The following is an 11,066-nucleotide window of genomic DNA, read 5'->3' on the forward strand; positions in this document are numbered from 1 at the left end:
CTGGCTCAGGGTATCAGCAACAACCTGTGGAGCATGGAGCTGAATCCAGCTCAGTCAAGCAGTGATTACAGCTGTACCCCTTGCTGATATTTGGTGACCTTCACAGATGGTCTGCTGGTACATCTCAGTTTCAGCTCTCAGGTTTACAAACTCATCACTGTGCTTCATGCTAGACTAAGACAGGCACAGTGGGAGCTGCCTCGCACTATGCACATGCACAGTGCCCAGCACAGGGAGGGCCCAGTATTGGCTCAGTCTAACAAGTTTCTGCAGTAAAAGCAAAAAAAATCTAATTATTTTGAGTTGTTGCTTGCATGCTGTAATCCTGTTTTAATTCTCAACATCAGCACCTGCGAACAGGCACTTCAGCCCCTCTGGCTATTACAACTGTGACAGGTTTAAGCTAGGAGGATGGGGAAGGAAACAGGGCCAGGTCTTGCCTCTGCATTCTTGGCCATAAGGATGTTGCACATGTTTACATTTAAGCAAAATTTGCACCTTGACAGCCAAGATAAAAAATTAGATCTACTGGTGTGCTGAATCATTTCCCACTTGCACAAAGGCAGGTAGCACACTGAACAGGCACTGTGTCAGCCCATACAGTGAGCTGTGGCACTTGTGCCTTCATCTTAGGACAGGACAGCCAGCCTCTCTAGTGCCTGTTCCACACCTGATTTCAGTTCACACAGCACAAACAGAGGCACTCCACTTCTCTCAAACACTTTCCCACTTGCAAAAAAAGAACCTCTGTGGTTACTTAAAATATCAAGAAAAAAACATTTTGGAAGTGTTACTTAACTTCAGGTGTCTGATCCAGTGAATTTGAACTAGTTAGTAGGGATGTTATTTTCAGGAAATAAACACATAATTCTGAAAATTAGGTCTCTCAAGAGCTTAAATGCAGGAGCTCAGAGGAGTGTTTCCTAGTTAAAATACCATGCTAGGTAACTGAACTCTGTTCTCATCCCTGCCACAGAGCTTATATGCTGTGATAAGGGTGCCCAAATCTGATTTTTCAGCCATTCATTTTCAGGGTGTCCAAGTTGAGATGTCTGGATGTGATCTGCAAAGCAGCTGAGCAGCCCCAGGCACATCTGAAGTCAAGGGCAGCAAAGCTCCAAACAGGTGAAATATAGAGCAATGCTAAATATGCCAGAAAATTTGATGGTAGCAGACTAAGTACATGATTATTAGAAATTTTTGACCACTCACTCTCATCTTTACTAAAATACCTTTTCATCTGATAGTCTTTATCAAAAAATAACATTAATGAAGAATTCAGATACTATAGTGATGACCACAGAAAAATCTACAAGTAATAATTCTTTCTCCAAAGTGGTATTTGACTACAGACAGCCTGGAAGGCAAGGGTTAATAACTAATGAGAAAAAGCAAGATGTTAAATAGCTTCTCATTAACAAACTATTGCCCATTCTGTGCATTAACTTGAGCAGAGCCCAATGGAAAAGTAACATCTGCTTACTTGTAGACAACCAGAATGCAGACACAAGAAAGGACTGAATTTTTGGTATTTCTTACATTTGTAGCATTTCATTCTGCAACCTTAATATTGTTCTTTTAAGGTTATTACTGATTTATTACACATATTTCAACTGCATGAGTTTTCTTTGGCCAACAAGTAGAACTCCACAGGATGATGCCCTTTCAGCCGTCCCACAGGTGGCCCTGGCACTCAACATGGCACAAACTGCCCTGTGCTGCAAAAGCAGCCCAGCAGGATCCCCCAAAATCTAATGCCCAGGAGCTCAGATGACACATCTGACACAGTGTGTGGCCCACATAATGTTTCCATCTCCAAATCAACAATGCCACCCCTCCTCAGTTAATGAAAGCATCCACATCTGTGTGGAAAACTATTTCCCAAAACATGTTTCCTACATTTTTCTCAGCTCTGTTTAGCAACTGGAAACATGAAGATCTAATGTCAGCAAACTGTTCTACAAACATGAAGCTAAAACAGTTACAGAAACACTTGGGAAAGGAAGTGAAGAGTGCCATACTTCCCGAATGTTCTGCTGCTCCATCTCGTGCCTCTTGATCATTGTTTTTCTTTTGAAGAAACGGCAGTTTTTGTCGTAGTAGAGTCTCTGCTGGCTGAGAAGATGGGCCTCCTCTTCAGCCTGTGTGTGCTGCAGGTTCTCTTTATGTTTGGATATTCTTTCTTGCTTCTCTTTCTTCGGCGTGCTGTGGTCCTCATTCATTTCCTGCATACATACAGGGTCAAAACCAAGACTTCCCTTAGGATTACAGTGACACAGGACTTGGAGGACCTTCAGTCACTGGCGGCTATTCTGCCATTCAGTTCACAAAAGGACACCAAAATCCTGACTACAACACCAGGTACCAGCAGAACCAGACTCGTCACCTGCCATGCCCGGCCCTACTGCCTCTTGAGTTGTATTATGACCCACCAAGTGGAGAAGGAAAAAGTGGCCATTAAACACAAACATCTCAGGGGGCTAAACAGCACAGCAATGAAAAGACAGTAACACACCACTGCAAGGGATGCTCTGGCTGTCCAGGAAAGAGACTGGGTCAAACCCCTTGGCTCCCTTCCCAGCTCTGCACCTGTTTTACAACGGAGTCCAGCTTGGCCTTAAGTTTCATTTCAACAAGACTCATGCTCGATTCTCTATCGAATCAGATACCTAACAGAGCTCCTTGCTAGTCATTTTCTCACCTTGACATTCTTAACAGCAAATGATTTTTGTGATGTGGTGGGGACACTACTTAAGTAATGCAATTTGGAATAGATAAGCTATATACTAAGTTACTTCTTTTTCTAATTCATATAAGTGATCACAGGGCTTTTAGTCAAGTGACATCTGAATGGCTGCTCTGATTAGTTCCAGCTTAAGCAAAAAAAACCCCCCAAAAACCAACCCCCAAAATAAAACAAACCAGATGAGGAAAAAGGGGAAGATGACTTCTCTGTGAAGTCCCATTTTCCCTGATCACCATTGGTTTCAAAGATTCTGCTCTTACAGCAAATTGTGAAGGCACCTCTAGCACCCTTACAGATTATTCTAGAAATGCTGCCAGATGCTCCCAGTTCCTGAAAGTTTACTTGCTGAGAATCTACATGTGCTTCCAAGCATGACAGTATCCCTTAAACCCCTGGGCTGGCCCAGTTTTGTCAAAACGAAAGTCTAGTTCGTGTTCATTCCACACCCCTTCAGCCCTGAAAATGATGGTTTCTTGCCTCTTTAATCTTTTCCTTGCAAAGCTTGTATTGTTTCTTCTGACTTTCTAAAAAGGTCGCCAGGTCTTTCTTTTGCTGAGCCAAAATCTGTTGCTGGAATTTCTTTTCATCTGCTGCAGCTGCCTTTGCCTGCAAAACACAGAAAAAAAAAAAAAAAAAAAGAAAGAAAAACCCCAAAGGGTGAGGGAACAGGTACTGAATCCAGCACAAATCAGTCTCCTGTTGTGTATTTTTTGGTCTGTCATTCTCCCATCGCTGTGCTAGACAAAGCCATGAGTATTCCACCACATGAAAGCTGCTTGCACAAAAACCCCATAATGCTCACATACATTTAAGGGTTTCCTCATGCTTCTTACCTCTCTTACCAAAACCACCCCAGAGGGTAAAACCCCACTAATTTACCGTATGGATTAATGTGTTGATTTTTAAACAGACTGAGTAACAGCAGCAAGCTTTTGTCATTCCCTCAGCCATGAGGCAGAAGGTCCCTCCAAGGTCTCCACAGAGTTTGTCAGTCTCTTTTAGCCAGCTGTCACTAGCTACAGTATTGGTCGATGCCAATGGAGTGCCCATCACCCAGAAGGTTGACTTCTGGCTGTGAACCTATTTGACAAAACTAGCCAGGACAGCTCCGGACAGTAACCGCACAGTGCACTTAAGAACATAGGTTTTAAGCAGTACTTCCACAGCCTTCTCTTACGAGATCTGGTACACACCTCTCCCTCCAATCTTGATGTACAGCTAGGGAGCCTGTAACTCTACTCACCTCTTTCTCCATCACAGCCACTTGCTTCTTGGCCAGCTTCTCCAGCTCAATGGACGAGTTGTTGGCATGCGTCTCCACCTCCTTCTGCAGCTTGAGGCGGTGCTCGTCCATCTCGGCCTTCAACTTGTTTTCCAGGGCGATCAGCTGCTTCTGGTGCTGGCGCCGCATCCGCTTATATCCTGACATCTGTTCCCGCAACTCGTTCTCCTGCTCATGCTCATGGATCTGTCTTGTAACCTGATGTCAGGAAAAGGGGAAGAAGTGCTACATGGCCGCCTTCACAGACAAGCTGTCTCCATGTTAGCTGCTTACCTGTAAACCAGACCCTACTCTTATAAATCAACTTTCAGGGAATGCTGCTGCAGGTTTCAGAGGGTGCTGCTGTTTAATATAAAAAATGAGGTCATAAGGTTTCTCTCTCCTGATTTTTACCCCCCATCTTTTCCTGAGAATTTTATGTGCATTTTCAGTAACACAGCAGAAAATGCCACGTTATGAATAAAGGAAACAGCAGGTTACTAATCACTCCACGAAACACTAGAAGAGATCTGGAAACAAAGGTGGCTGCTGGACAACCTTCTTCAGACACAGGACTCAAATCTTGAGGGTGACATGGACTTACAAGATGGCAGCCATTTTAAGACACTCCCCCCTCAACCCACCCGTTCTTTCCTTCCTCCTCAAGTCACCACGGTTCCAATTCAGTCCCTCAATACTTATTTCCTGCGATGAGTAGCCTCCTTCAAAATTTCTTCTTAAAATCCGAGAGTATGGCAAGACTGAGCTCATTCCCTACCAGAACTGAAAGTTTTCTAACAAGGGAACACTGTTCTGGAACTGTGTGCTCTTAACAAGATTGATCAGATGGTCTAAGCAGATTTCAAACTCTGCTCAGCTGAAACAAACTCACAAGTTCCACATTCATTTCCATGCCCAAGTGTATCCATGTGAAAGGAAAAAAAAACCCGCCAGTAAGTTGTGCCAAAAATTTTCAGAAGAAAATGCGAATGGTAATGCTTCCATTTCAAAAGAGGAAAAGTGTCCAAGGCTGGTTTTTTTTTTTTTTTTAAATACAGTCCCAGGAACTTCACATATAAAGATCTACTGATCTTTTATATGACAGTCCTGGGAGCCAAAAGCTAGAGCCCTTAGTACATGTGTAGAGCTGCAGTCCCTGATTCTGTACAAGGGGACCTCTCCTTTCACACTTAACAAGTATGAAGCAAAGAGCTCAGCCCTTTGATGGTGATCATTGAAGCTTTATGAACCAACAGTCCTTCCTGCAGTCTGCAAGAGCCCAGCCTTCCTGATGCGTTTCTGACAGCAGCCAAGAGAAAGAACTGGCACCTACTACAGTACTGCTGTCATTTGAAGGCTATTTTTCAGAGATCTTCAAAGTAAGTTCAGATGTAGGATGGGATGCACCTACAGACCTGAGAAGGCTCAAGTTCAACAGAAGATGAGCAGCTGCTTTGCCGAGCAGCAAACCAAGGCCACTTGCTGGCAGCCCTGTGCTTCAGGACTAGTAGCTGATAGCAAGCAGTGATCAAGTAAGTGCTCCAAAATCAACAAGCAAGTTTAACACCATAACTGATGTATCACCCAAGGCAGACAGCATGCTGCCACCTGTCTCAGCTCAAATGACTACCAACATTTGGAAGGAGTGTGAAGAGGAGGTTAGGAAGAGCCTTCCAAAGCCTTCACCTTGAAACAGATTAACAACAATTTACAGTAAATAGTTACCAACCAAGAAAATGCTAGCCAGAGTGCCAGAACAGAAACAAGACGTGAAAGGATGTAGCAACTGAAGTGGACAGCCTCTGTCTTCCCCCATCCCTTCCAAAGACAACCCCAGAGAGAAAAGGAAACATCTGATCGCAAAGAAAACAAAGAACTAGCCTGACTACAGTGCTGTGTCAGACTCCATTACCAAAAAGTGATGATGGTGGGTTTTCCACATTAGTGAAGTCAAACATCAACTACAAGGTAAGCGATGATGCATAAATCACATCCTCCTTGTACGAGGAATTTTGGGATGTTATTTTGAAGTTGACTGGACTAAATATACACTTATACCTCAGCAATTGGTGTAACATAGCAGCCTTCAAATGCTTGAGGCTAGGTAATGAAATAGATCTAAGCCAGATACCAGGAATATGTGAGACTGTAGAAATGACTACAGAAACACAAACACAGTATTAGTCCTCTGTATTGCTATAGTTCAAAAAGTGCTTTTTTTTTTTTTAAAGCGTAACAATGACAGCCATACTTTGCAGAAGTTGGTAAGCACTTGAAGGAATTTGCACATTTCAGTCAAGTTCAGCAGGAATAAGATCTCTGACAGAAGCTTCCAGGTAATGAACGTTCCTCTGAGAAGTCATCCAAGCTAATTTTAAGGGACAGATGTCAGGTAAGACAGGCAGACCCCCAACATTTCACATATGCCATTTACCATGTTAAATGACATACGACTTGGAGAGAACAGACTTGGTCAGGGACTTGCGGAGACATGGAGATAAGTACCACGCAGCAGTACAAGATCTTCCTGGATGTGCTATTTTTGAGGCCCGGCCTTTTTGTGAGCAGTGGGACGTTCTGCACGGCACACTCCGTTCCAAGAAGTTGGCAGAATGAAGCAAACAGCAAGAGTATAAGAAAAAATGGATCTAAGAATCCGCTAGCAACGTTCCCAGTTTCCCCTTCGGTCTAATCTCTAATGAGATTTAGAATATGCACTTGTTTTATTTACAGCAAAAATGAACTTTTATCCTTTTTTTTTTTTTTGCTGCTCCTGTGCACACCATTTCCAGTTTTGCTCAGCTTGTCTCTCTCATGACAAGAATTCCATCTCTGAAAGATTTCACATTAGGTCTGGGATATTTATCCCCAACAATAGGATGCAATTACTAATTATAACACTAGCTGATAAAGCCTTTTAGTCACAGCAGAATATGAGACATTAAAAAGTCAGAGGAAAACAAAAGAAGTATTTCATTCCTGAAGACAAGAGAGAAGGAGAACAGTAGACTTGGTGGACATCTCGTGGATTTAATGTCTGCATACAGCATGCTCGTGCTAAAGACCTAATTTATCACCATAATTTCTAATCAAGACCAACACTCTTCAGAACTCCGTCTTTGAAGACAAGGTCTCCAAATGGTGATCTCGGGGAATGGATGAAATTGGAAGAAATTAATACTAGTTACTGAATATGACCAGTCAGTACCAGAGAAGTTCTTCAGACTAAGCATGTCAACACATGAATGAATAAAGGATTATGGTTTTAAAGATTAAGCCCCTAATGAATGAACAGTTTGAGCAACCATTTTAAAAAGAAAATTTGGGGAAGTTCCAGTAGTCACCTTTCTGGTGTTCTTAGACAAAGGCACTTGGAACACTTCACAAACATAATGCCATAGATTATTATGGGGAAAAAAGATAACTGAATTGCTTATTGCAAAATTTGTTCTCCACATAACCAGAAAATGTCAGGATTCTTTAAAGCAGAAAACGGCAGTTTCCTGAAGCTCTATCTGCAGCATGCAATAATCAAGCAGATCATCAGGAGAACCAAAAAAACTGTCTAAAACAGAACAGCTTTTATTAAGGTATGACATTTTCTCAGTTTCTTATCTCTCTGTATCTTTGGCACACACAGAACTGAGAGATGTCTTTTCCAACCTACTCCCACAGGCAGTTCACTTGCCATAAAAATCCAAACTTTCCCTCTTTCACCCCTCCAAGATTTTTGCTTTATGTAAGGAAGTTGGACTCAACTTCTCCTCCAAACCAGCAGCTCGAGTTCCTTTTTCCACATTGTTTAACCAAGACATTGAATGCTCTCCTAAAGGACGGTTATTCTCACCTCACAATAACCAAAGAAAATACTGAGCTCCTCTTTGCTGGACAAAGCAGGGTACTGAGCAAGACACTGCTGGCAGCCTCTCACAGCAAGAAAAGAACTTTTGAGATAAGAAAGAACAAGTTCAGTATTTTTAGAGCAAAGATCTATAAAGGCAGCAGCCAGATGAGTCTGTTAAGAGAAACTCAACCATCTGGAATAAAATGTCATTGCTTCAGCAGAAGAGGGTGCAAGGGAACAGCCATCATGTAAATGTACCTGGTTTTGGAGTCAGACTGCCCTGGTGTCCTTTTAATGGCCACATCCAGAGAAGCCTGCTCACACATAGCTAGGTATTTCGCTTTGCAGACCCTGGATGAGATCACATCATTCTTTCGCTGGCATTTGGATTTCAAAGACAACACCAAGGCCTCCGATAAGAATCCACACTGTCTGATCTTTCTATGAAATTTTAACTATTAGATCATTTCATCTGAAAACTGTAAAAGCAGCTATCAAGGAAATGCATGAGGTGGTGGGGAGTTAAGAGGTCAAGCATGAAAGACATCCAGAAATGCAGATCGATGCACCTCTGCACATATTTAAAAAACACCTTTCACTTGAAAATGCTGATAGGTGTAGTCTTATCAACATGCAGAAGCTCTACCATTCTTTTTAAACAGCAGCTTTCTGAGCTTCAAGGCTTAGATTTCTAGTTGTAACTTTTAATTTATGGATCACTGATAGTCTGCAAAATAATATGGAGATGTAGTAGGTACCTGATCTCCATTTCAGATAGTAACTTCCACTGCAACAGCAGAAATATGCAGTGTATTTTCCACCACTGTTCCAAAGTGATGGTTACTGTTGCCACAAGAGTGTCATGGAAGAAAAAAAAAAAAAGGGAGGGTTGGGGGAGGTTGGTCTCCACAATGACCAAAGAGAAAGGTGGTCCAGGAAAGAGTGACTATTAAAATTGCTGCTTGAATTATGACCAAAGGTAAGCTCCTTCAGCTTTCTGAACGAAATCTGCTCCTTTTTTTTTTTTTTTTTTTTTTAACCTTAGTATCAAAGCATCACTGAAAGACTAGAAAGGTATATTCACAGCCTGTTTGTTTGTGGACAGCCCATTTCACTATTTTATCTGGAAGTTTGTCCAATTTCCTTCTTATTCATGTGATGCTTTTGCAGAGCAACTGGGCAGGGCCATTAAAATGATGCTTAAAATCACTGGGACATCTGGAGCGTAGAGCTGTCTAATGTAGTTCTCCTGTCACCCCTGCACTCGCTGAAGCTACCTGAGCTTGTTTTTAGAAAGAGATCCAACTTCCAAGTTAGGAGCATCCTTTTAGAAATGCCCGTCTTCCCTCCATCTGCAATATCCTGATCTAAGGGTGAATAACAAGGACTTGAGGGCCCAAGACCCTGGACTCCACCAGCAGGAACAGCTGTGAAGCAACAGCCCCCGGCACCCAGACTCGGTGCTTTTCCTCTATAATGCTGCCCTGCTCTCGTGTTGGGGGGTAGTGTTCAGAAAATCCCACAAGCAGAAGTTTTTACACCCAAATATCATCCCATATTATTGAATTTGGGGTCAGAACTCCCATTTTCTGATTCTCTGCAATACAGGCCACCTGATGCTCTCAACTGCATAATCTTTCTGCGCCCAGGAAGCGGTACCCAGCTGCTGAGAAACCAACTGATGGTCAGCAGCAACGATGTAGGGAACCAAAGTATGCTGGTTTTTTTAGTTTTTAATACTGTGGGATCAATTTCTGGTTTCACACTATGAATTCCAGACATGTTTAGGTCATTCTCAGCATATCAGCTACATGGCTGACCTTGCCCTCCCCACAGATATTTAAGCAGGAAGTCAAGGGGGCAGGCGTGAGAGTCTTCCTTTGGCCAGAAGAGCAGCAGCATTCAGCACTATTACCCACTGACATCATCCAGCCACTGAGCAGTGATCGAATGCACAGTGATAAAAAAAAGTGTGCTGACAGCCACACCAGCACTTCAAACCCAAGCACGTATGCTGGCATTCTTCATGTTCTGTGCAATAGGTTTCAGCTTAGCCTTTCCCCCCCCCCCCCCCTAGATTTCCATTTTGGAACATGAAGAGGTGGGAATGAAAGATTATTAAAGGGAAAGCTCATCACAAGGTTAACTGAAATTAAATGAAATATTTCTGTCGTAAACACAGGGAAACTTCTTCCCCACCACATAACCTCAGAACCTAAGGACACAGTAACACCTCCTGTAGCACCAAGGAGGTGCTTTGGGAACTTCCCTCTATACTGGGAAGGGGATATGTGTGCATATGATGGGGACAACAAAGCTTTTGCATGACACATACTTCCATGTGCTTTTCCAAAGGCCTGCTGGCTAACATAGTGAGCTAATGGGTGGGACTTCCCTCTCCCCCAAAAGATACTGTGCTGTGCATGTACTGCTTACCTTACATGGGCACCCTAAGCCCTCCCAGCATGAGCCCAGACACACTCCACACCAGAGCATGTTCCACAGAAAGCCAAAAAAAAAAAAAAAAAAAAAAGTTCTCCAAAAAAGCCTACCATCTTCTCCACCCAGTATTAATTTTATCTTTATCATCATTTGGTCACTGAAGCAGAAAGATTTAGCAAATCCAAGTGACTAAGGAATTAAGGCAGACAGAGTCCCAGCCCCACAGGAGGCTGCCATGGGATTTAGGAGCGACCTTGGGACATTAGCTGTCTTCCCCAGAGCTTAGAGGTCTGGGAAGATCTCACAGTCCATACCTTCATACCAATATCTTTCATCAGCTCCCAAGGGGGCCTTGCCCCCTTCAAGCCACCCAAGTAGCCCAAGGATGACCTATTCAAGGAAGATAGGAGTTATGGACTCTGCTGCTGAAGGCAGGACAAGAAGGTGCAGCAGCTTTCCACAGGGAGTAAAAGAATATTAATATATTCAACACACATACCTATTTATCAATCAAATTGTATATAAGTTTGGAGTATACTTGAGTCATTCATCATTTCTTCCTTCCAGCCAACCTAACTGGATCCTACTTTTATTTGCTCAGTGCAGGCAATAGCGTTGGCACTATACTGGGTGCATGCACACACACATACACATACAAAAGAGAAAAAAAAAAATCACAAGCCAGAGGGTATCCAGGAGACCAGAGATCCTGCCTGTGTCAGGTGTGCTGCATGAAGTCCTCTAATGCACACATTTCTAGGTCACTCTTTAAA

General features: G+C 42.9%; 1 protein-coding gene across 3 annotated transcripts in view; it reads right to left on the reverse strand.

The window, feature by feature from the left end:
• TAOK3 (TAO kinase 3) overlaps positions 1-11,066 on the reverse strand; it is a 93,642-nt gene that overhangs the window by 4,327 nt on the left and 78,249 nt on the right. For all 3 annotated transcript variants that reach the window (XM_010574344.1, XM_010574325.1, XM_010574333.1), the window contains 3 exons: positions 3,990-4,226; positions 3,224-3,352; positions 2,022-2,225 (listed from right to left, as the gene is read on the reverse strand). In XM_010574344.1, the coding sequence (XP_010572646.1) occupies positions 2,022-2,225; positions 3,224-3,352; positions 3,990-4,226 (570 nt within the window). The remainder of the gene's footprint in view (positions 1-2,021; positions 2,226-3,223; positions 3,353-3,989; positions 4,227-11,066) is intronic.

This window comes from Haliaeetus leucocephalus, unplaced genomic scaffold (assembly GCF_000737465.1).
Source record: "Haliaeetus leucocephalus isolate CR32 unplaced genomic scaffold, Haliaeetus_leucocephalus-4.0 Scaffold13, whole genome shotgun sequence".
In the NCBI taxonomy this organism is placed as follows: Eukaryota; Metazoa; Chordata; class Aves; order Accipitriformes; family Accipitridae; genus Haliaeetus; species Haliaeetus leucocephalus.